Source organism: Gouania willdenowi, chromosome 6 (genome assembly GCF_900634775.1).
Source record: "Gouania willdenowi chromosome 6, fGouWil2.1, whole genome shotgun sequence".
Lineage (NCBI taxonomy): Eukaryota > Metazoa > Chordata > Actinopteri > Blenniiformes > Gobiesocidae > Gouania > Gouania willdenowi.
Window position 1 is genome coordinate 15051162 of NC_041049.1, and position 26261 is coordinate 15077422.

The 26261-nt window shown below is 37.0% G+C and overlaps 1 protein-coding gene across 2 annotated transcripts; it reads left to right on the forward strand.

The window, feature by feature from the left end:
- The first annotated feature begins 7788 nt into the window (after positions 1 to 7788).
- Positions 7789 to 25277, forward strand: tfec (transcription factor EC). 2 transcript variants are annotated; one of them, XM_028450861.1, is made up of 8 exons: positions 7789 to 8005; positions 14038 to 14292; positions 14819 to 14920; positions 16582 to 16627; positions 17602 to 17658; positions 17768 to 17843; positions 20695 to 20842; positions 24493 to 25277. In XM_028450861.1, exons 1-8 carry the CDS (start codon positions 7949 to 7951, stop codon positions 24991 to 24993), a joined length of 1242 nt encoding a protein of 413 aa, XP_028306662.1. In that variant the 5' UTR covers positions 7789 to 7948; the 3' UTR covers positions 24994 to 25277. The 2 variants fall into 2 exon arrangements, with proteins under 2 accessions (XP_028306662.1, XP_028306661.1); XM_028450860.1 differs by lacking the exon at positions 7789 to 8005 and adding an exon at positions 13413 to 13472.
- Positions 25278 to 26261: the final 984 nt, after the last annotated feature.

Genomic DNA, 26261 nt, shown 5'->3' on the forward strand with positions numbered 1-26261 from the left:
GTAAACCTGATTATGTGCTATTCGAGAAGAGATGGACATAGTTATTAGTTTAAGCAGTGCGCTGTACATGCAGAGGTTGAACATGTGTGTGTGAACAGGTCCTTGTGGTGTATCTGTACATGTACTGTACCGTATGTGGAGGGTCAACAACCTCCCAGGTGTTCCAACAGGTCCTTTTTCTCTGCGCACAGAGAGAGTGATGTGCTCTAACTGACTTAGCAGCAGAAATCCTATTACAATATTCCAATTTGACTAATTACATCTGCCTAGGATGAAGACATGGCTACACAGCATCCCCCTTATGCTGCTGCATCTCCTCCTTAAATTACTTCTTTACCAGTATGGGCCACTAAAACTGATTATGTAGTATTTGTAAATTTTAGCTATCAGTACTAACTTTCAACTCTTACATTAAGTTTTACACAAGTTTTATATGTATCTGCTTATTTATTATTTAAGCTATACAGGTCTCTTAATAAAGATAAATCCTAACTGAGTCTTTAAAAAAAAATAAAAAATAAATAGCATAACTAAACATTAAAGGAGACATATCATGGTTTTAAATCCTTCCTTTTTTACATATAAATCATACAGTTGTGATCTATATAAAGCAGAACTGCAATGCTTGGGTCTGAATTCCTCATTATTATAGTTCCACAGGCCCCTTTTCTAATGTGCTTCTGAGAGCAACTCGTTTTGGTGCTGTCTCTTTAAATGCAAATGAGACACTTCATACCCCGCCCCCTCTCCAGGTTGCAGAGGTGACACTTGGTTCAACTCCACCCTGTTCGGCCATTTTTGTAGTTTGATAGAAGAGATACGATTGTCTAGTGGCGCAGAAACTTTTTATTCACACGTTATTTACAAAATGTCAACAACAGAAGACTTGTCCATCCAGCTTTACATGTTCGAGCCAGAGTCAGACCCGGCAGAGCGAGATGAAAATGAAGATGATGAACCTGCAGAACCCTAACAAGTGAGCTAACACAAGCACCGAGCTAACGCTAGCGCCAAGCTAACGTCACAAAATACATTTTAATACGGTCTTTTCAAAGACAAAAATGGCAAAATGAAATGACTAATGAAAACTTTAGACTTAAATTAAATCACGTAGGCCATATCATCAAGGATCTAAAACGAGCACACAGCGCTAACATATGAAGACGGTGCAACTGCTAATGCTAACAAAACAATGACAGGGACGTCTTATCATCACACTTTTTAGCGTTATTTACAGCTTACCGAAGTGCTCTGTTCGTCGTCTCCAAAGATAGAAGGAATTGAACCCTCAATCAGACAAAGTCTTTCGGCAAATCCTTCTTTATACTGGCAGAGGTTGCTGAAGCAGTCATCCTTGAAGTGCTTCGCACACACAAAAATGACCTTACCCACAGATGTGGGTACATTTCCATAAAAAATAAAACTCAACCACTTTGAAAAGGATCTGATGCTGGGAGACGGTGTAATGAAGCGTGTGGGTTACTACATCCAACAACCGAACATTTTGACTTATCCTCTCGTAACTTCGGCATCCTTGAGCTTAGACTACAAAATAAAAGCGAGAAATAAAAATGGCGAAGTGTTGGGCCTGGAGTCGATGTCCTAATTTGGCAGTTCTGCTGCAAATACTGTGACGTTATTGTTCAAAAAACGTAATAGAGAATAGAACAATCGAAACAGATTGAAAAATATGACCAAAACAGAATCAAAAGATATCAACGGAGCACCTGAAGAGACTAATTTGAACTTTTCTGTAGTTCTAAACACTCTAAATATACAACAAAATGCATTTAAGGGCTAAAAAAGTGGATTTAGCATGATATGTCCTCTTTAAAAGTATGAGTTCCATCGCTTTTAATAGTACTTTTTATTTTTTTTTTTTACAGAGAATTCATTTTTTTTAACACTTTTTAAAATATATATATGTACCATGTCTGCACATGCTGTCAAATTTCAACACTTTACGTATAGTGCAATCTTTTCGCCACAGCAATGCGTGTTTTATTATCGCAATTAAATGAATGAATTTATTTTTTTGCATAATTGTAACCATCACCAGCCCTCCCTAAGGAACGGTAAGGAAAACTTTAATAAAGGGAGGATACAAAAAGAGAGGGCAGTGTTACACCTAGGTGAGGGAGAAGGGAACAGGGAAGAGAGAATCAGGGTAGGACAATGGAAGGGGTGGGGAAGAGTAAAGTTTCAGCTCGAGAGTGCAATGTGATGTAACAGTTTGTCAACATTTTGCTTTAAAATTTTATTCTCCTTAACTCACCTGTGTCAAACTCATGGTTCGGGGGCCAAATCTGGCCCTTTGGAGCGTCCAATTCGGCCCGCAGGTGAAAGTAAAAACATGAATCATTTTATAAATGAAACTCAACAATATTTGCAGGGGCTCACAGTTTTCTCTGTGCTTTTATTGCATGATTGCAGTTGTTTTTTTTTTTAATGTTAAACAGTTGAAAAAACTCAAAAATTTTTTAAAATCCTTTCATTTTCCTCAAATTATTACATAATTCACCCCTGCCTTAACTAAACAATTACCTGATATGCTCTCATTTCAAATATTTTACGTGAAACCACAGCAATCATATGTGTTTGCGGCCAAAACAATTTATTTCATCTAAATATTCATCTAAACAACATATCTTCACTTCCAATACTAATTTTCCCATATTTTCCACAGCCCTCTCAGAGTAAGCTATTTTCATAAATTCAATTTCATTTCATCAAGGTAAAGACACACACACACACACACACACACACACACACACACACACACACACACACACACACACACACACACACACACACACACACACACACACACACACACACACACACACACACACACACACACACACACACAGCCAGTTTCACATGTAATCCAGTTAAAATAGGTGTCATATTTAATTCATACGTGAATCATTAAAAGTGCAGTGGTGCAGTGTCCATTATGCATTCCTTTTCTAGCAGGATAAAACAGTCCTCAGATGTAGGGGCTGCACTTTGAAGTGTTGTCTCAGAAGCAGACCAACTCTTACAGGAAGTCCCTGATGTTTAAAACATGGTGCGCGGTGGGGACTAACAAAGGTGTAGCACTTGTGGCGCAACCCTATAAGAAGAGCCAAAAATGGCCAGCTAGGAATTTGGGAAGATCTGATAGACTGCGTGTACATCACAATTCAAATCAACAAAAAGTAGACAAATATACACACGGGGTGATGGGAAAGTTGTGAAGGGAAAAAAAAAAAAAAAAAGATGTTCAACGGTGCAAACGATGAGAAGGACATGCCTCAGTCACAGAAATCCTTCCCAAAGTACTGTGCTTATTGATTTAACAATGACGCCATTGTGTGCACAGCAATTTGCAATTTAACAGCAGAAGTGAAACTTCCTCTGACACCCTTGTGGTTTTTAACTGTTGGTAAACTGATTTTGATGTTTGCTAGAACTGACAAAATGAGAACGTTTAAGGCAGTGGTCACCAACATGGGGCCTGCGGGCACCAGGTAACCCGCATGGACCATGTGAGTGGCCCTCTATCTAAAATCTGATTAACTTTCCAGAATTCAAACTCACAAAGATTAATACAGACGGCAGATGCAGTTATCACTTTGTAAAGTTAAATACTGCTGCATGTGATAAAGTTTTAGTATTACATTAACTATCTTTAAAGAGTAACTAGAGTAACTAGAGCTTAATTTTAACCGGATCTTGCCGGAGCAGTTGAAATGACTGGAAATTTGATTGTAAAAACAAAATTGAATGTAGACAGTGCGAATGTGAGAAAGAGAGAGGAAAGTCAAGCCACGCCCCCACGCTACAAGGTTAGTTTTGCGCAAAAATAGTTTCTCTGTCATTGCTGAAGACGGTAGAAAATGGCTAAATAGAAATCGCATTTTTTTAAGCCAATAAGTGAAGCGAAGCTTGAGGAAAAGGTTGTTTCTGTGGGAATTGTGGAGAAGAGCAGTAGCAGCAGTTAACTTGGCTAATGAAAGACAAGGCAGGCCTCGGCTGTTAAATATGTTAAATATGTTAACAAGTTGAGAGGATACAAAGTTCTCCATGGCTGTTTTTTTTTTTTTTGTGGCTATTTTGACAAATAAAAGGTAAGCACACATTTTATTTTCATTTTCTTCTCTGCTGCTGATTCATTGGATGAGTTGTGGCCTTATGTTATGGGTGTAAACGTTTGTCAATATTTTGTGTTTTTGTGTTCTGAAAGTTTTGTGACCTTTGTGGCTAAATTAGAGATGATCTAGCACTGTCCTGAAACACAGCAGATTTTGACAGCTGTCACTCAGAGAATCAGAGATGGATGCTCTGTAGTGGGCGATTGTCCGTGCTTCTTTAACGCTGATTGGTTGTTTGTGATATTTCGCGTGATATTATTGGCCCATTTGGTGAGCAAAAGGCACTTGTATTCCGCTACATTTTTGTCTCTCTCTCAGTGCCGGAACAACACCCGGCGTTTGCTCCGGTACCTGATGATTTACAAGTTAAGCACTGGTCTGTAAATACACACATAACTTAATAAAACGTCTGATTAGCACAGAATCTGCTCTTTATAGAAGCACAGAGTCAAAAACATCACCGCAACACCGGCTGTTTCACACGGAACATTGGACTTCCTCATTAAAACTGTCCATCAATGCTCACTGAGGGCTATGATTGGAGGAAACCCTCCTCCCTCCTCTCAGCTTTTACAGGAGGGGCGGGGCCAAAAGTGAAAGTTGATGACGCAGGATAATCTAAAGAATCCGTCTCAGCCAATAGCAAAATTAAAATGTAATAGCTGACGTTCAAACCTTAGATGCCAGTAACTCTGACATTTTACAACTATAAATACGCAAATTTTAAATACTTTTACTAAAATGTGAAGAGTGGGATTAATAAACAGCACTACTTAATACCCAAATACATATGTATTTAGGAGAAAAAAGTGGGCTATGTTATCAAATACTTCTGTGACATTTTTTTTCCTCCAATAAATGGTGGTATTGTTAAATACAAAGAAGAGAGAGAGAGATGGGGGGGGGGGGGGGGTTGAATGTCTAAAGATGCTTTCCTACATCAGGACTTGTCTGGGTTGATAAGAAGAAAAATGTCTAGCCATCAGATTAAATCAAACGGACTACACAGCTGGACAAAAACCCAAAGCACAAAATCAAATCCACCTCTGAATGTCACAACGTAATGAAATAAAGATTTTAAGTGGCGAAGTAAAAGTTTGACATAAATTGAAGCAAGAGTTTGTTGCCTGACCTTACACAGGTCAGAAATGAAAGAAGAAAAAATTTCCCTTTCAGGGATGTGAAACATTCATTACACCAGATGTTTACAGACTAAAACAAATGGACGTAGCGCTAGCTCAGTTACGAAAGCTACATTATGTCTAAATCTAGAATGTGTTTGATAATCTGAAATGAGTGTCAAACATCCCCCCCAAAAAGACTTATATTGCAGCACTGTAGCCTCTAAAGTCTATATTTGTCCCAAATTATTTTTACATTTGTAATTTTTATGAATGAACTCTGCTTCTGATTTCCAGGCAAATCAAAGTACATAATAACAACGTTATTGGTCAAATAAAAGGGAATGGAATGGAATCAGTTGGTGTTTTTATTAAACATTGAGACAAGAGCTTAGAAGACCCAGTCAGTGGCACGCTTGAAACCTATTTGGATTGTGGAAGAAAGACAATGTGGACAGTAAATAAGACTTAGAGGATTGTGAAAAAGCAGTCAAAATGTAGTTAGTGTTGCATGTTGAATGAAGTGTGGGTATTAGGACTTTCAGATGCAGAAGAGAGAACAAAGCAGGCAGGCCAGCAGTAGAGCAGGGTTTGTTCAAGGACCACAAATACGACCCAGTTTGATCTCAAGTGGGCCGGACAAGAAAAGTTCAAAATTGTGGTGTCACATGTGAGTCATCTTATAATATCCTGAATGGTAAGCAATTGGTCAAAATGACTTGAATTTGCAACCTACTTACTTACTTACTATGCAATTTCCCAGATTTCTGTGGGATAATTTGCTATAATTTATTTGGTTTTAGAAAAATCTTGCAATTTACTATTACTGCAAATAATTTGACCACCAGACAAATGCCCACCCAAAACAGTAAGAAAAGGGACATTTGTCCACCACTAACATATTGTACAAAGTAAAACCAATAAATTGTACGACGTAAAACCTGACAGAAGTAAAAGTAATTGATTACAAGTACGCACGTTACTGTAATAAAGTTGCTTTAATGGTACTTGTACTTTTTTTGAGTATATTTCTAAATCAGTAATGTTACGTGTACTCAAGTACATTTTGAAATAAGTAATTTGTTACATTTCTACACCCACCAATTCTGAGGAAATTATCATTTTTAGTTTTAAAATGATCAACGGACGTTGTGAAATGACCAGACAACAATCAAAGGCGTCACATCATAGCCGACGAACCAGATTAAACATAATGCACCGTGCCAAAACTGCATTGAATGCTGGTTATTTTCTCAGTTTTAGAGTTCATAAAGTTAACTATACCTGATTGTATATTTTGACAAACCTTTTATTTTATACAGGTGCCTTTGTGGAAGTTCCAATTGTGCAAGATTTCGTCTCTCTCTTTCTTTTTTGTTTATACAAGAGATATTTACTGTATGCAAGGGAACCGTGCTAAGATTTATCACCAAAAATAAACATGGGGGTGAAAGTAATTTTTACTTAATATCTAATTGAGCTACTTTTTACTTGCACTTGAGTATTTTATGTTTCAGTTTCAGTTTAGTTCATTTCAAGAGGGGACAGTGCAATTTAATAAAACACATGATTAAACATGAGTAAAAAAGCCAGAAATAGCCAAGTAGGCTATTTTTCTTCTGTAGTCGCCTGGCCATGATGTTAAAAAACGCAAATGACAAACATACATGATAGAAAAAACAAATCAGGACAACAGTAACAATAAGTTGACACATTAGACAACAAAAACAAACAAAAAAACCACTATTTACAGGATAAACAAAGCCTACAAACACGACAGCTCACATGTATGACCTACTTGTACTTGTCATTGAGTGCAATTTCAATCCAGTAACAGTACTTCTATTTGAAAACGATATATCAGTAGTTTTACATTTCTGAAACTTCATTTACAATTTAAAAGTTGCGGTTTGTAGAGTAGATATTTCAATGGTGGGCATCTGTCCATTTTCCAATTTGTGTGAGCAATTTTCCATTGGTCGAGTGTCCAACAATCACGATCAAACAATAGTTTTCCCATGTTGCTTGATTCCAGAGTTGCTGAATCTAAGCATTATCTGGAGGGATTTTACTGATGATTTTGCTTTGCCTGTTTTGGTTTGGACTATAATTTGGCTACATGTTTGCTTCAGTGTATTAGCATAGCAGAGATTTCTCTATTGAACGTGTGACAGTAGATTGGTCGGTTAAAGTGCCAGTTCCAGGGGAAGTGGGTTTCAAGCAGATAACACAAGAGAATGTGCTGAGCTCACATTCTGTCAACGTATTCTGCTTTTACTCGCACACTTTGCAGCCCTCAAACAGACATCTGCATTTCTGTCTCTGTCCGGTCTTTTCCTGACCAAGAACACACACACACACGCACACACAACCACACACACACACACACACACACACACACACACACACACACACACACACACACACACACACACACACACACACACACACACACAACGACACACACACACACACACACACAGGAAACGGTCTAAGTGCCTCAAAAATAAGCTGATGTGTCACGTCTTCCTTTTTGATATTTCTGCAAAAGCTCAGGAAAAAGGCTGCAGCATCTCTCCTATAGGCTTCCTCTTCATCTCTTCGCTGTGTGAGACTTGCTGTGACAGTTGTTGTTCATTTGTACGACTCGGTGGCACCTGTGGCGGGTGAGGGCTGCCACTCTGGAGAGCCATGAGTCGCTGCTGTGTGGTCAAAGTGATGACCATGACAGAAATCCAACTTCTGCAGGTAGGGAACATCCCATATAGATGCAGGGAGATGTCGGACTAGATCTGATTTAGAGGAAGGTGTTTGGATGATGGTGTGTACGTGTGTGTCTAATGATGTCTGCATTTGGTTACACGCGTGAAAGGTTGTCTGCCCTTTAAAAATAAGTTGGTTCCTTACAACCAGAATAACTGAATAGCCACTGTGGAATTTGAATTTTGTAGCACCGTGTTTATCAGTAATTCCTTTAGATTTGCAAACAAGTGGTCAGTTATTGGTTTGCAGTTGGTTTCTTTCAAACAAACAGAAGATAATTCAGTATTCTGTATATGCAACACCTAAATTTGAGGTAGAAAAGGTACAAATTGTGACCATTCTTCTTTAAAAATCATAAAAACAACATAAAATGTACAATCACATATTTTAGAACAGTAATAGTAAAGTCATTTTGGTGCATTTTTTTCTATTTTTAATGCTCAATATTCAGCAAGGTCGTTCTTTCTTGTTTTATATTATTTATCATACAGGAAGTTGGACCCATATTCAGACAACAATTCTCTCAATGGTGTATAGAGTTAGGAGGAAGCTGGACATAGTATTTTTACATCTGCTTTCAATGTTGATTAGGATTTTGATTACATATTGATTAGTTATCTTGTCATGGAAATTTAATTAATTTAATTTATTATATGTGCGTCAGAAATAATGTGATCTCTCATAGCATTTATCAGTAATTCCTTTAGATCTCCAAACAAGTGGTCAGTTATTGGTTAGCAGACTCAGCAAAAAAATAAATAAAAATAATAATACAGTAAGTGTGAATGTGAAGACATTTTTTTTTTAAATCGACTTTCAAATAATTTTGTATCCCTCCCACCAATGGAGTTTTCACCACAGTTTGTAAAAAAAAAACAGATATTGTTACTATTACAAGCTTTTCATGAGTTATTGAAGTGAAAGGAGAACTTGGCCAATACTGAAACTGGGTTGGGCAAGAGCTTCAGTTCAGAAGAAGATCAGTGTTACATTGATATTGGAGATGGAATATTTCAATGGGGACTATAGAAAAACACTCTGAGGTACAGTAAATGAGACCATGATTAAACATAACTCTTAGAGAGGGTTTTTTTGCCGCTTGCTAGATTGACTAAGTTAGTGCATTAAATCCAAGGCTGTTTTGATCTTTATGTAACAAAAAGTGTCAAAAAATAATATATCTTTCATGTATGAATATTTAAAGTGAGATGAGAAGGACACAGGATACTGTATGTGTTATTTATGGATTCAATTCCTGTATAACAGCAAAAGTAGCATTAAGTGTTTTTTTAATAGTTAACAACAGTGGTTATTTGTTAAAATAAGCAAATAAATAAAATATAGCTATTGGATTTTTTTTTTTTTTAAACAGATAAACAGGGCAGTGATTCATGAAATTTATATGTTGCGCCCTCCCTTTTTAAAGATTTTTTTTCAGCCTTATATATTACACACACACATATATATATATGTGTGTGTGTGTGTGTGTGTGTGTGTGTATGTAAATATTGTGACTTCATCAAAACTCTTAAAAAAAACATAAAAAGTAGAACCACATATTTAACAGTAATAATAGAGTTATTTGGAAGCAAAAAACAAAATTAATGTTTAATGTTCAACAAAGTCATTTTCTCTTGTTTAATATTATTAATCATACAGGATGTTGCACCCATATTCAGTCTCAAGAAATAGGGTGTATCGAGTTATTTGGATGCTGATCATAACATTTTTAACATCTGTATTCATTGGCAAGATTTGATTCAAGTTTTTTATTACGTATTAATTATTTATATTGACATGAAAAGTTTAAATTGTTGGTTTTTTTTTTTTTTACATCTCTGTTACAAAAAAACTAAACCGCTAACATTCCTACCACTGAGTCTTCCACTTATATGCGAGTCAGAAATAACTGTGCAGCTGTGTGTAAATAGAAAATGAACCTGTGACCTCTTCCTTACCACGAAGGCCAAACACAGGCTTGATTGTTGTAGCAGGTGCTGAGAGCCAAACTGAAATACTCCAATAGACACAACAAACCCAAAACAAGAGCCCTTGGCTGATGCGATTCCTATCTGGTCCCGTGTGTATGGCGGGCCCTGATCATTTTCAGCATATCCACATCACACATGCACAGGAGCATCATTGTGAAGCTTTGCCATGGTGACTAAAGCACCATTACCTCTTAAATCTAATCTGATTCCCTTAAGTGGATAACAAGCATGTCTCCGGCATTTACAGTAGTGAGAAGGCTAAAGTGAAACCAGGACAAAGCAGATGTGCTGTGTCGCAGTCATGGCATCTCTCCATCCCTCCCCTCACAGTGGAAAAAAAAAATGTTGATTGGCAAACAACTGGCATGTTGTTTGGCTCGGAGGAGGCGGATAACAACTCTCAGTCCTTACTACAAGTTTCGTATTGTGTCAAGGCTGGTCTTAGTTAGATGGATGAGTGGTGAATAAGCACAGACAGTCTGGCTGACATGTGGAATTTAATGCTGAGTTTGAAACAAATAACACAAACGTGCCATACTGAGAATTGTTCGACATTCACACAAAATGCTAAACGTTTTACCCAAAAAACAACTATGAAGAGCTTTAACTTATTATAAATATTATTACACACTTTTTCCATTTTTTTTTTTCTTTTTTCCGCACCATCCATTCCTTGCGTTGTCTAAAACTGTGGTTCCCAAACAGGTGTACAAGAGCACATTGCACGGGGTACTCGGAAATATTTAACAATTAATTTAAAAATAATCAGGAAATGTTCCTAGTTCTTTTTAAGGATTTTTTAAATTTATTTATTAATAGTTATTTTTTTATCGAACCCACAACAAACTAACAGTACTATTGCTCAAATATTTTCTTGTAATTTATTGAAACCGGATTATTTATGCTGTATAGGTTAATTGCATTGGGTTCAAAATAATTCAAAAATAAAAATAAAAAAAACACTTTAAATTCCACTCATTGTTTATTTAATTATTTTTATTCACTCATTGTTTGGAATCAGTCATTTTAAGCTTATGGAACCAATGTTCCTACTGCCTTTTTAGGGTATTTTTTTGGGACAAATTCACCACAAACTAAAATACTATATTTTCTTGTAATTTATTGAAAAAGTGATTATTTTATGCTGTAAAGGCCATTTTTATCACATTTCTGACAACAGGAGACAATGATTAGCTACATTTTACATAGGATACTATATTAATTTACCACTGAAGTAATCACATAAAGATTGCATTGGTATTTTTTGAAAAACAGTCAACTCCACTTTAAATTCCACTTATTGTTTTGAATTTGTAGATTAAGCCTTACGGAACCAATGTTAGAGATACAGTTAGTGGTATAAGAAATTCCGCTGTTCCACAAATGAAAAAGCATATTAAATTATGGAGAGGATACTTATGATATGAACACATGATTTCACAAAATGCAAAGGGGGTACACGGGACAAAAAAGTCCCGGGACCAGTGGTTCCCAAAAAAGATTGGGAACCACGGGTTTCGATCCCGGTCTATACCAGTCTATGTGTTGAAGTGTCCTTGGGCAAGACACTGGACCCCAATTTGATCCCAGTGGTCGACTAGCGCCTTGCATGATAGTTCTGTCCCATTGGTGTGTGAGTATGAGTGTGAATGAGCTGATATGTAAAGCACTTTGTGTATATATAAATAAACATTACTTACTTACTTACTAATACCTTCTCTACAAAGTCTACTGCCAGTGTTGCCTGATACAACTCATGCCAAACCTTTTTAAAACCAGACCACAATCCACCCCAAAACTACCTCAAATTTGAAAAAATTCTCTTTGAACCACATATTAAACAAGAAGACATAATCATCAACATCTCCTGCCAGATTGATTGTCATTATAACTCACAACCTTAAAACAGAACAAAGGCAATAACTCCGAGAAACATTATTACAAAGTCTGCTAGCTTCATGCTAACGTCTATGGGAAAACCCATGTATATGCTCATGCTAACATTTACCGCGATTGGCAGTGATTATTTTAACACACCGTTTATGCTAACTTAGTTAGTAGAGACCAGTAGGCCATGGGGTTTCAAGATGGCGACTACCAACTACTACGGCAACAGTGGTAGGTCAAAACACACAAACTCACCCAGAGTAAAGAAAAACAGAACAACGGCAATAATTCCGGAAAAAAATATTCCGCACTTCTCATTTTTGAATTCCATCAAGGTATTGACACACCGAATTTGGTTATCCTATCTTAAACAGTTCCTGAGAAAAGCTGTCCCCTTTAACTCGGAGGGACGGACGAACGGACGGAAGGAGCCCAAACCTATATCCTTTTTCCACTTTGCGGTGGGGGATAATAATAATTAAATTAGAACCAGAGTACAGAGTGTGACCAAGATACCGCCACAATTGGAAAACCTAAGCAAATGTCCCAAACAAACATGTTTAAAATCATGTAGTATGTATGAAAAACAGAAGTATGAATGATTGTTTGTTGGGTTTCTGAAAGTAACAAGTGTTTCACTTGTATGCTAAGTTACTTCTGACATCAACATGTTTCTTGTTTCTTTTAGTTTATTCTGGCACAAGTTGATTGACAGTGAAAGTGTCCATAAAGTTAAAATAAGTAAATATAACTAAAGCCTTTTCAGCATTCCATCAGTAGATCGAAAGGAAGTCAAATCTAGATACAAACTATCAGACCGGCACTGCTAACATTTGTTGTGTAACTACTCCCTGGATGACTCTTGAGGGCATAAACTAATAAAGCACTACAGAACAGTGAAGTTCTTTGTGAAGAACAGACATGTATGAAAATTAGACATTAGACAATTAGACAATAGCCGTTAACCTATAACAATGAAAATTTGAAGTAGCATAAAAAAACCAATAACACAAAACTATGAAGTTGGGAACTAGTAAATGAATGAAAAGTTGTGTGTAAAAAAGGCATTAAATAAGTTATTTAGAACCCTCACTGGGAAACAATGAACACTTGTGCTGCCACAATCCCTGAAGCTGCTTGTAGAGAACTTTGGGAGATGACCACTGATTGGTCAACCAAACCCAAAAGGGAGGTCCGAACGAATTAGTGATAGACTCTAAAAGCAGATATCCTGCAGTGATCAAACCCCTGGATGATCTGACAGTTCAGTGTTTGAAGTGATTACCATGCTATGCAACATAAAGGCTTACACCCAGCTTTGGGCCTAATTAGTCAAGTTAGGGCCCTTTATATGTGAATGCTAGGGGACTGGAAGAGAGACACTCAGTGAGGAGTCACAGGATCAGCAGGAGAGCACTATCGGCGGCAGCAGAAGCAGCATTTATCCTGGAAACTTTACGCTGCCCTGTTGCTACGCTAACAAACCGATCTGAAGATTATCTGACTTTCTGAGAATGCCACACTTAAGTGACTGCAGTTACTACACAATGCGAGATGCAACCAGAGCTTCAAATGTAAGAATCAAAAATAATCTTTGTATTGTCCTTTCAATATATAACATTGTATTTCCTATTTGTGTTGAAAATACAACCCAACTGGCAATGTAAAATACAGACCTTGTCAGTCTTCTAACTTTTTCCTGAAGCAACTCAAAAAAGAAAAAAAAAAATCCAATTACGACTTTTCATGAAAAACACTGCTAATGGCATCATGATAATGGTTAATGTTGTAACAATTCCAGTAAGTTCATTTTGTTTTCTTTTTTGAAATATATGTTGAGGTTTCGTTTCAGGAAAATTTACCTCCTGGCATGTTTTTACTGTCAACTGCCAGTCTTCCTCAGTGGTGATATGCCTTGATGTGTACCTACGAGTTGTCTAATAAGAAAAAGTTAATGTTGTAAGCCTGTCAATTTACGATACAGGAGAAACTAATAGTAATTGGTAATCAGAGTAATGCATCCGTCTTGTAAAGCAGACAGCCATTTGGATTGACTTGCAGTATCTCTCATATACTAGACCATCTTCTCTTTGAACAACACCTAAAACTTGCATGGTTTGTTTCCGCTTCACGCTCCAGGTACAAAACCACCTGGAGAACTCCAAGTTCCACCTGCACCAGGGCCAGAACCAGCCAGTGAAACAGTATCTGACGCTGGGCTCCAAGCTGGCCTCTTCGGCCGGATCAGGACACGTCGTGCAACACCCGCACACTGCTGGCCAGCCACTGGCCAACGTGCCCGTCATGAGGAATGGACACATGGCTTCAGTCAGCGACGGCAGCAACCCCAACAGCCCGGTCAGTCTGCTCACAATGGCCAATCATGACAATGAGGTGAGTGGTAAGATGAATCATAAATATGGGGAATTAATGCAATTCCAAAATATTTGTGAATTCTGGTGATCACAGAAGAAGTTGTGGGTTCTAACATCGCTAATGTTTGATTCGTCAAGATTGTTTTTTTATCCCTTCAACTTTGTTAAGAAAGAAAGAAATTTGTTTTTTGATTTATGTCTAGAGAGTATAGTACCCCTTCATTATCTACTAAAATATGGCCAGTATTGATCTCCCTCTCTGTGATGTACTCATCAATAACTTCATGCATGCAGCCACTGATTGGATAACCTTTTCAGAAGAGGAAAATATGTTAACAGAAGTCTCACAAACCTCGGGGGATGGCAGTAAAAAAAACCCCACCAAAAAAATAATCTGTAAAGAATGACTTATCTCTCCACAGTTCCTTCCTCTTTGATGTCTATTTTGAATGTTGACATTTCAAAAGATGTGGACAGTATTTATATCTGAATACAAACATTACAGCTCTGTCCATGAATACACTAAAATGACTGTTTTCTTTTAGTTTCCAATGGATGAAGTTATTGATGACCTAATTAGTCTTGAATCCGGGTTCAATGATGGGGGCTTGGATTGCATGGAGCCTAACATCATTATGCAAAACAACGTAAGTATTAAACCCCAATAAACTATTGGTTTAACAGACACTTACTGATGTTTATCTCTTTGAAGTTTATATTCTGGAAAAATGCAGTGCAGCCATAACTGGTTTGGGAAAAGAGGGACCTGGTTTAGTTTGAGGTCAGCTTAAGAACAAAGATGAGTCAAAGTTCACAAGGGCTTAGCAACATTTGTCAAATAAGTAAAGATGTTTAAGAAGGTAGATTAGGGTAGGGGGGAAAAGGATAAGAGGAAAAGAAAAACTTCTCTACAATATCTAAAGATGATGGAGTTTTATGGATATCAATTATTTGGGAAATAAATAATTCTGAAGTTTAAAGGAAAAATGGTGAAATACAGAGGTTGTACATTTATTCAATGGAGCAAACATGTCTAGACCTGAAGCAAAATGGGAAGTGTTTGTGCAAAAGGAATGTTTGTAACCCACTAAAAAAAGTGACAAGTAAATGTCATGATAGAGAAGAAATGAGGGATGGATGAGATGAAGGATTGAGAGAGTGGGAGATTCTGTTGGAGGCAGTTATTGAGCCTTTGGATCAGGCTAATGCACAAACTCCCAATGGGCTTGTTCAGATACGATACTATGCTTAAATGCATCAATCCATCCTAATCAGTCATACAGCGCAATGTATCATGCCGTTTTGCCGTGTCAACACATCCGGGAACAGATGGGAGTGGGATTGAAGTGATTACAATAGTAGTGGTTGGGGAATAGTTGCAATATTTCATCTTGATATGCACATTTGTCCCTTCCTCCATCTGTCTCCTATCTTGAGATGATGAGAAAAACATGCACATGTGAAGACCAAATCAACTGCAAATATCTCAAGTGTCTGCATTTTCCTAGTTTGTTTTCTCCCATCTCTCTAACGCGCGATCCGTCTCATCTCTTGACCTGACATGTAGCCTTATCATTCTCTCCACTCCAGTAGTTACATTTGACACACTTGTCAGGGGTGAAATTGGCTGTGCGCATCTTGAATTCCACAGTGACTTTCTGTGGTATTTTCCCATAAATACACAAATTTGAATTAGCTACGCATGTGTTGGATATATCTTGACATCTTGCTACTCTGTGAAAAGGCACGATTATTCCAGATTTGATGTAGGCTTTCCCAGACATGAGGCCACCATAGGAAAACAGTTTTGCCTCTGTTCAAGCAGTTGACCCAACTAGCCTTTTCATCTGATGGGATGCTATTTTTGACACAGAGCACATCAGTGTTTGCGGCACTGTCCAGTTTTGGGGGCTTTGTAGATAAAGGCACTGTTAAGATCAACCCCTCAGAGAGCAGCAAACGTAGGTTGGAGGTCAGGGGTAATGCTTATCTGACAAGGTTATATTTTCGTGACAACCTTGTTGAGTTGTTGAACTCTTTGTCATTTAAGATGAGAAAGTTATCTGAATGGGACCACAAGTCAGCAGCATAGCAGAGGATTTGGGTTTTCCTGCTGGGAGACACATGGAACTGTAGATCCCTGGAAGGAGGTCTTGGCTCTTTACACTTCACTTCCCACAAAGTCACAAAACAACTACCGTATCTGGCTTTGGTTCAAGCGTAAAAGTCCTGTGTGTGAAATTGAAATGGAAATCACCTTTAGCTGACTCTTTTATTCATCCTTTGCCTCCCTTCACTTTGCCTCCAGGTGTCCCTCAGTAGCAGCATGCTGGACCTCTATGGGGGTGAACCAGGTATGAACGTCCCTAATGGTGGAATGAATCCCACATCTAATGCTACAAAGCTCACTGTTAAAAGGGAATACACAGGTATGACCTCATACCGTTTGACCAATAAATAAATTAAAAAAAGAGAAAATTCTAGTGAATAACATAATTTGAAAGATCAAACTAAAAATGTTATCTTCTTGTTATCCTAATTCTACCTAACACTAGCAAAACTCCCTTTTAAAGCTGCTGGACATGACCTAATATATATATATATATATATATATATATATATATATATATATATATATATATATATATATATATATATGAATAATATGAATGATATATGAATCAAACCTGATTAAAAACTATGTAAGTTTTAAACTTATAAAATATTCGTTAATAAAGCATCTTTCAAGACATTTCTTGCATCAAGCTAAAATGATGTTGAATTGATTTAGGAAATAGAACTAATTTTGGCCGAATCCTGTGGGCAAATCCGTAAATTGCCAACTTTTTTATTTGAGCGTGAGAGGACAATGATCCGATACACAGAGTTAAAATCATCTTAATTAAATCAACAGGAACAAATTGGCAAATCCAATCTGAGGAGCCTAATTATGTAATTTAGAGGAACGTGAATACGCATATGGAAGCTCTGGCATTTTTGTGCCTCTTAGTGAATCTGCTGAGCCGCCTTTAATTATATAGAAGAAGTTGTCTAAAACTGGCCACCTTTTTAACAATGACTTACACACATGCTATAGCAGGGATGAACTGGTGCTCAGTGTGTGTATGTGTGTCTCTGTGTGTGTAAGGAGGTCAAACTGGTAGACAAACGCATGGAAGGGTCACATTCTGACACCGACTCTGAACTCTATCAGAACCACTGATTGTTTGCTTTATGACTGAACCTTCTGTGGCTTTTGCTGCTCTTTTCTGAATTAGCCGCATTGCTAATTCATTTGCTTCCCCCCTGTGATTCATTTCTTTGACAGAACACGACACAAGGGTGATGGCTAAAGAGAGGCAGAAAAAAGACAACCATAACTTAAGTAAGTGTCTCCGGTTGGCTTTTAACCCTGTAGAACCTAAGGAAGAGTTATAGCTATTGGCTAGTTAACAGACTTCTGATCTTTTGCTTTTTCTCTGGTCTTGTTTTAGTTGAAAGAAGGCGAAGATACAACATTAATTACAGGATTAAGGAGCTCGGGACACTCATACCCAAGTCGAATGACCCGTAAGTAGTCAAACCTCAGGGCTTCATTCTAGGACCTCTTTTGTTTATTATTTACGTTAATGGTTTTGAAAAATGTTTGTAAAATTGCTTTGCATCTTATGTTTGCCAATGACTCATGTCTTTTATTATCTCACAAGAATTTTGAATAGTGTCAAACTCAAAGCCCGGGGGATAAATCTGGCCCTTTTAAACATCCAATCCGGCGTCTGAGAAAACATGAAACATTGTGTAAATGACCAAATAATGTAGTTGCAGACATCACAGTCAGGTTGCAAAGGGGCGTAAAATATCTGGCCAATTTCCATGGGAACTTAAGCGCTGGAATTATGACAATATTGAAAAAATAGAAACTTTTCATGAGAATTATTTGTTGAAATGAACGAGGAATTGGGAGTAATTTTAAATCACTGCATCATATCCAAACAAATATTGGCATCTTTAAAAAACATAACATTTCAACAGATTTTTTTGGAAAGTCGAACTTTACAATTATTCAAGTGAAGTTTCATTGAAGTCATTTTTACTCCTGAATTGTTGGAACAAACCTAGATTTTCCAAAATCATGCTCGGATTTGACATTTCTGCAAATTTAAATAATATTGTCACTCCCTTTCACCTATAGCTTGGATATTGTCGGTGCCTTATCTACTACATACATGCTTTTATATCATTTATACATAGAAATGCAAATGTTATGTTGTAATTCGATTCCCATCCTCTGCGGCCCACTTGAGATCAAACTTTTCCGTATTTGGCCTCTGAACTAAAATGAGTTTGACTCCTCTGATGTAAGATATCCGAGTGGTTCAAACATAACATACTTTCTCTTAATATACATAAAACTAACATTACAATTTTTAGCATAAAGAACCTTAAGTCAAAATGATGTGAATTTGCCAATTGATGGAGTCAAGATTAACATAGTATATAAAACCAAATTTTTTGCAGTCATTGATGACCAAACACTCAATTGGAAATCTCACTATGAGTATGTTTGTAAGAAAATAATAGGTATTCTGGGTCTGAGTCTATTCATTTGTTAATCCCTCTTGTATAATGACTATATTATATCTTAATTTTCCCATACCTTATTTATTGTAATATAGCTTGGAACAAAACCTGTCAAACTTATTTAAACATGGTTTTGTTAATTCAAAAGACATTTCTAAGAATGTTGGATTCCTTGGATTATTTGTCTTCATCTGGTCCTCTGTTCTGAAAATACTACATTTTGTCCATTCTCAATGTAAACATTTACAGAAATTGTTGATTCATGTGCCCCGTGATCTTGAAAAACAGGAACAAGCAGGTCTGAAAATGGATGGATGGATGGGTTTATTGATGTGCATATGCCCACCGAGATACCAAATGTATTCTGTCATTTCTTTAAATATTTCTCAAATCTTCACAATTATTCAACAAGGCATTGCAGGGATTTTCATTGAATAGAATATATTCTATAGAATAGAATCATTTTATTTTCATTGCACAAGTGCAACAAAATTTCACATTCAAGTACACTTCAAAGATTAAAGCCAAACAGACACAATTAACAAAAAAACAACATCAGTTACAGTAAAAGTCTGTCGTAATGAAAGGTTAATCAGTATCAAAGTGCATGGTATAAAATATTAGAAATTACACAATTTTAAAAAGAGACAGTATTTCATTTTCCATGATCTGCCTTATAGCAGTATTTTGATTAATCAATGTATTTTGAAATATGGAGGCCCATCACTTTGGAACGATTTACCTCAGACCCTAAAATCTATTTCCACTTTGAACTCCTTTAAAAAATAAAATATATATATATATTTTTTAAAAGTAATCTGTAGCTTTGTGTACTGTATGTAAATTGATTAGTTGGAATTGGTTGGGAGACCTGTGGTCTCTACCAGCACAGTCTTTGATGAGTATTAAAATATTTTGTATGTGCAAAAAAAAAAAAAAAATCAATCAATCAATCAATCTAAAACAGTATTTAAACAGAGTTTACCATTTTCTGCTTTACTACGTGCCACTATAACAATGACAAGAGCTCGTGCTCCGGGAAAACGTGTTAAATTCCCAGCACAAAGGCACCCCAAAAGTTATTCATTGAATTCAAATGACTACTCGAGCACATTTTAGTCATATTTCAAGGGTGCACTTGAACTTCCATGGTAGCTGCCGCTCTAAGAGCTGCACATCCTGAGCGAGGTCCCCGCGGTTCAGCTCAAAGCGTGAATGATGAGAAAAGGGTCAAACGCAGAAAAGCAGGCCAAGCCATTTAAATCAAAGTTTGAAGCACAATTGGAACATAGTAGGGATTGAATGGAAATCCAATGGCCATCTTCTGCAGTTGAACTTTGCATCAGGTTTAAATGGAGGGTTAGCATTTGTCATCCTGCCGTTAACACCAGATAAGAGAGATTATTAATGCTGATCAGACCAACGTCCAAGTCATGGAGAAAAGGACAATTTTACCACAGCTCCCAGTCCTTTAATAATATCTGCAAAAGAATGACTTGCACTCTTGCACCTTAAGTATATTGCTTCACTACTTAGTTCTATTTCATTCACCCTTTTTTTTTACTCAAGGATTAATTTTACCGAACAAGGCGGTTTAGGAATGGACTTTCCACATAGCTTCTTAACTATTCTATTAAAAATCCCATTCCATGTCCTCATGTAATGTCCAAGGGTGAATAATCGCCCAGTGTGAATCACACATTTCCTATTCATGATGTAAAAAAGGGAAGAAAAGAAAGGAAAAAAAAAAAAAAAAAAAATCTGCTAAAAATGTAACCCCTTTAGCAAGCATCCGGAGCTTGGTGTAAAAGCTTATCTTGAACATTTGTCCTTTCTGCAGTGACATGCGGTGGAACAAAGGCACTATCCTAAAGGCCTCGGTGGAGTACATCAGGTGGCTGCAGAAGGAGCAGCAGCATGCACGGGAACTGGACAACAGGCAGAAGAAGCTGGAGCAGACAAACAGGAAGCTGATGCTGAGGATCCAGGTACAGATGATTAATTTACATTTTTTATTTTATTTTAATGACCAACATAATACTAATTAAAATTTTTTTTTAAAAAAGTCTGGAAGCACTAAAGGTCAGTTTCTCCTATAGCCATCTGGCCAAATCTAGCCCATGTAACCATAGATTTTTCCTTCTATGCAAAATATTCCACGTTAAGAAATTATTTTAATATAAATTGTAGATACATAAATGATATTGTAATGTGAAGAAATGAGAGTATTTTTAAACCAGTGTTTTTCAAATGGGGGTACGCACTGGCACTATAAGGCAGCGTTTCTCAAATAGGGGTATCTGTACCCCTAGGGATATGCAATGGCACTACAGGGAGTTGAGAGAGAGCGGAAGTGGAAAATGAACAAATAAAGTGGGAGTGTTGGTCCCACCCTAGACGTGAGATGACCGGAAATGATGAAAACTATAGAAATAAATATATTTCGGAGCCACTCAAATCAGTGTTTTTCCACCTTGGGGTCGGGACCCCATGTGGGGTCGGGACCCCATGTGGGGTCGCCTGGAGTTGAAATGGGGTAAATTTTTGAATATTTTTAATCATTATTCTTATTTTCTGATTAAAACAACACACAATGTTAAACAACTGTCTTTCTATTTCTATTGTACGGGGGTCGTCTTCGATCAAGAGGTTGGGGGGTTTGATCCCAGTCTATACTGTCTATGCATCAAAGCGTCCTTGGGCAAGACACTGAACCCTAAGTAGCTTCCAGTCGTTGACCTTGCATGGCAGCTCAGTCCCATTGGTGTGTGAATAGGTAAATTAGTTGATATTGTAAAGCGCTTTGGGACTACTTCAGTGTAGGTATAAAAATGCTATCAAGTCCATATTACAATTTACCATAAAAAATCTGAGCTCAAACATGATCAAATACTAATTCTAGAAAAAAAATGTACTTGGGGACGCCAGAAATTCTTGATATAAGAATGGGGTTACGATCCAACCAAAGGTTGCGAACCACTTCACTAAATACTGTTTCTTTCCACTTCTTTACTTCTTTACACATTCTGGGCAGTAACCCGGATACGCGGCCATATTGGAGGCACTCGGAAGTAAAAAACCCTCTATAGATGTTTTTATATTGCTTTCTAAGCAAAATGTTGTAGTTGGACAAAGGGGGTACTTGGATTCATAAAAAAGAGAAAGGGGAACTGGAGCCAAAAAAGTTTGACAACCACTGCAATAAGGGATACATTAAGAGTAAGAGAAAGTAAAAAATTAACAAATAAAAGCATGAAAAATGAAGGGATTTTAAAATGTGTATTCTTGGTTTGAAAACGATAATCATAATAATGATGAAAATGATCCTGATTAGAACATGAACAGAAAATACAAAGGTCAGTCTTGGTCCCACACCAGGTGGGAGATGATAAATAATATATTCATGAGCCACTAAAAACTGTTTCTCTCCACTTAATGTGTGTTAACCCCCCTTCAATCTATCATTATGCTCTATAGTTGTTATAAAAAAATATTCTGAGCAAAATGTTGTTGCCGGACAAAGGGGGTACTTGGATTCAGAAATAATAGAAAGGGGGTACATGAGCCAAACAAGCTTGAGAACCACTGTTTTAAACAATCGTCCATCATCATTAATCCCATTATAACTCTCCCTGCTGTTTACAAAGACCCTTCCTCCTTGTAATCGCCTCTAACAAATGCCATTGTTAATTACCTATTGAAGAAAGACAATGACCTCAGCTCATACATAAGGATCAAGGCAGAGTAGAAATAGCAGTAGAGCATCAGCAGAAGCTAATTTATAATAGCATCAAACATATGGAGAATGCATTTCAGTCTCATAAAAATGACCTACTTCAAGATAAGCAGACATATGGTAAATATGAATACATTTTTAGGCATTGCAGCTTCCTTGCATCATATATTCCAAATAGGAATGGGCAATACTGAAATTTTGATTTATTTATTTTTCTCTTTGTCTGCACATGCTGTCAAAGGTCAACACTGCAAGCGCAATTTTGAACCTTATTTTGGTGCCACTTTGGTTCAATGCCATTTTTAAACAAACATGTTCTTCCTTGTCTCTCGTGACATGAGTTGCAAACACATAAAAACACATCTGTACAATAGCCATTATGGTTGTACAGATTACATCTGTACAACCATAATGGCTATTGACATCATAATGCGTACGTATCATAGACTAAAAAATAAGGATGCTTTTATTTTTAGAGCTCCCCCTGCTGACTGGCTGCAGTATTGGTCATAAACCCCGTCTCCTCAATGATAACAGATAGGATGTGGGTCAAACTGTAAAGTTAAAATACTCGTCACATAATTTTTTTCCAAACCTAAACTCTGCTGTGATCATTAGTTATTATCACCCTACATTGTGTTCAAGTGCTCATTTTTCTGTAAAGTTTGTTTTAAATAAGTTATTTGAGGTTGAAAAACAGGTTTTGACGTCGTATATGATTGACAGCCTCGGATATTGTGTAGCTCTTTTTGTTGTGAGACAGACCGAGGAAAACCGAGACGTCGTTTCACATTTCCGTTCAGTTTTTTGTCTTTTTCTAGCTGTCAAAATGAGCTGTTCTGCAGTAAACTGTTCTAAGTAGAATTTTCAGCGGGAAAGATACCTATGTTCTTAGCGTAGCTGGGCTGCGTAAGACATCAGGGCAGTATGCTAAATGGGCGGGGCGTCTTACCAGGGCTCCTCCCACTGGATCCTACTGCGCAGACTCTGGCTCCAAAATTGCAAGATGGGAGCACCCGGAAGCGCCGTATTTTATCTTCAAGAACGTTGAGTGGGAACAGCTACAGTGCACGCCCATTGGTACGAACAAATGAAACACTTGTGACGATTGTTCAGTGTTGGGGATTGTCCTGTATGATGCAATTTAAACAAGAGCGCAAAACTCCACCAAGCACCAAATATTCAATTTGCCAGATATTGGCAGTTATCTGCATCGGTGATGTGTGGTCACCTGAAATTTAAATGGGGTCTCCTGAAGTGTGTTGTAATTGATAAGAAATAATTACTGATTAAAAATATGTTTAATGAAAAATTGTAATAATATTTATTTTCAAGTTAAAACACAACAAACAATCCTAAACAACTATATTCTATACATTCACTTTCTCAAATATAAATCTAGTTAAAAAAATGTGGTTAAAGAAAATAAATAAATAAATAAATAAATAAATACAGTTTAAAAATATCTGAGCATTTTCACTTTTTACACTACAAAGTATAAAAACATGATAAAAAGAAGAAGAAGAAAGTTTTTGGGGATGTCAAATTAAGGTCATGATCTCAAAAAGGTTGGGAACCACTGCAGAGCTCCAAATGTATTGGCACTTTGAAAAAAAATCCAGTGTATTGCGCAATCCGAATATGATCCAGATGAAACTCTAGGGCAATTGACAAACCAATTCAACATAGTTGAGTCAAATTTATTAATGAACAATTATTTACAAACTGAGGCATGAATTCTTGAAGGGTCGCCAATGATGACAGATAGTGATTATTTGATCCAGAATCAGTATATTGATCTGGTTCCTTTCCAGAATTTAATGGAATCTTCCATGGTGTAAGGTCTATCTTTGGTTTGACTACCACTAGTTAACTAATGACTTCCCCCCTTTCATGTTCCAGGAGCTTGAGATCCAGGCCCGAGCACATGGACTTCCAAACATGACCACTGCTTTGGGAACCGTTGAACTATCATCTCACCTCCTCAAACAGCAGCAACAACAACAGCAGCAGCAGCAGCAGCAACAGCAGCAGCAGCAACAGTCCCCTCCCCAGGCCCAGCAACTCCAGCAGCCGTCCCTGTACCGGGAAGACTCCAACAGCGACTACCTCCAGAGGATAGCCGAGGTATCTGGAGTCCCTTCCATCACCACCACCAGTGGACCCCAAGACCACATCACCACCGCAGACCCCTGCACCACGTTTTCCGACCCACTGTCCCACTTCACAGACTTCTTTACAGCCACACTGAAGGAGGAGCACCAGCTGGATGAGATCCTGATGGATGACCCTCTGTCACCGTTTGGAGCTGATCCTCTTCTCTCAGCAGGTTCTCCTGGACCTGTGTCCAAAGACAGCAGCCGCAGGAACAGCTTCAGCTCTGCAGAGGACGAGGACCTATAAGTGTGTCTTTGCCCCTCATCACAACAAGCTGTAATCCCAAAGGACGCACACACACACAATGTATATAGGACACACTAACTCTGATCAGGCAGGTCAAAGGACTACCAGGGGGGCTTTTGCATTAGTTTTGGTAGCTGGTAAAAGTTGACTGTCTCAAACTCACAGGATATTTTACATGTTTTTTAATTCTTTTTTATATCTTGCTTTCTCTGCCTCTCAGACCATATTGTCAGAAAAAGGGACACATTTATAAGATTAAAATGTAAATAATTTCTTTTTTTTACTCATGCTCACAGTATTCTACGCACTCAAAGGAAACTTTTAAACTTTTGTATGATGTGCCTTACTTCATTCAGCAAGACTTTACTGATATACTCAAACATGCCGTTCACATTATCTGTTTTTCTACCTTTTTTTTGTATTTTAAGTGTTTATTTTTTGTATTTTTGTTATTGTATTTATATTAGTTTTCATTCCTGTACTCATAAAGTATATACATTATCCGACATGTTAGACTTTTTTTTTTTTATTATTCTTTCTGGTATTATAATACCACAGAAAATAAAAGAAATACTTATTTATGAAAACCACAGAACTTTGTTGAATCCAGCTTCGATCAAAAGCACAACATTTTATAACTTTAATAAGAAACATTTAAAAAACATTACATAATCTGAAAAAAAAAATCACTTTTTTTTATATTTGATGAATCCATAGTATAGTCCTCATTCATCAATAAATTAAAAATAATTTGCTTGAAAAAAAGATGTAAAATTTTGAAATTGCGCCTGAATTATTATTATTTTTTTTTTCCTCCACCAACAGTTCTCAACAGTTTGTTAAAATTTTTGCACATAGAAGTATTTTTACTTCATTCTGATTTCATGGACAATAGCAGGAACAAAGTAGAATTAAAAAAATGATGTCAAGAGAATCAATGTTTTTCTGGCAAAAACTTCAAGAAATAATGAATAACTATTTGTAACAACCAGTGTTTTCGTTTATCGTCATAGTATTTGTCGACTAAATGTTTTCAGTAACAATAACGAGACTGACTCATTTTAAAAAATGCATGTGAACAAAAACTATTTCAAAACAATTTGATGTTTTCCTCACTCGAGTAGCACGTACCCGAGAATTCAGTAAAATGATTCGTTTCCACCGAGTAAAACAAATGAAATTGTGTGACGTAAAATCTACGTTGACTTGCTTTTGAAACGATTTATCACCCGACTATGTTCTGATAAATTTAGAAATTTCCGGAAAAA

Excerpts from the sequence above, each read along its gene's own strand:
- tfec (XM_028450860.1), top strand. The coding sequence starts at position 13,413 with ATGCCACACTTAAGTGACTGCAGTTACTACACAATGCGAGATGCAACC. Across the intron at positions 14,293-14,818 it reads TGGCCAATCATGACAATGAG|TTTCCAATGGATGAAGTTAT; the intron begins GTGAGTGGTAAG and ends GTTTTCTTTTAG. Across the intron at positions 20,843-24,492 it reads AGCTGATGCTGAGGATCCAG|GAGCTTGAGATCCAGGCCCG; the intron begins GTACAGATGATT and ends TTCATGTTCCAG.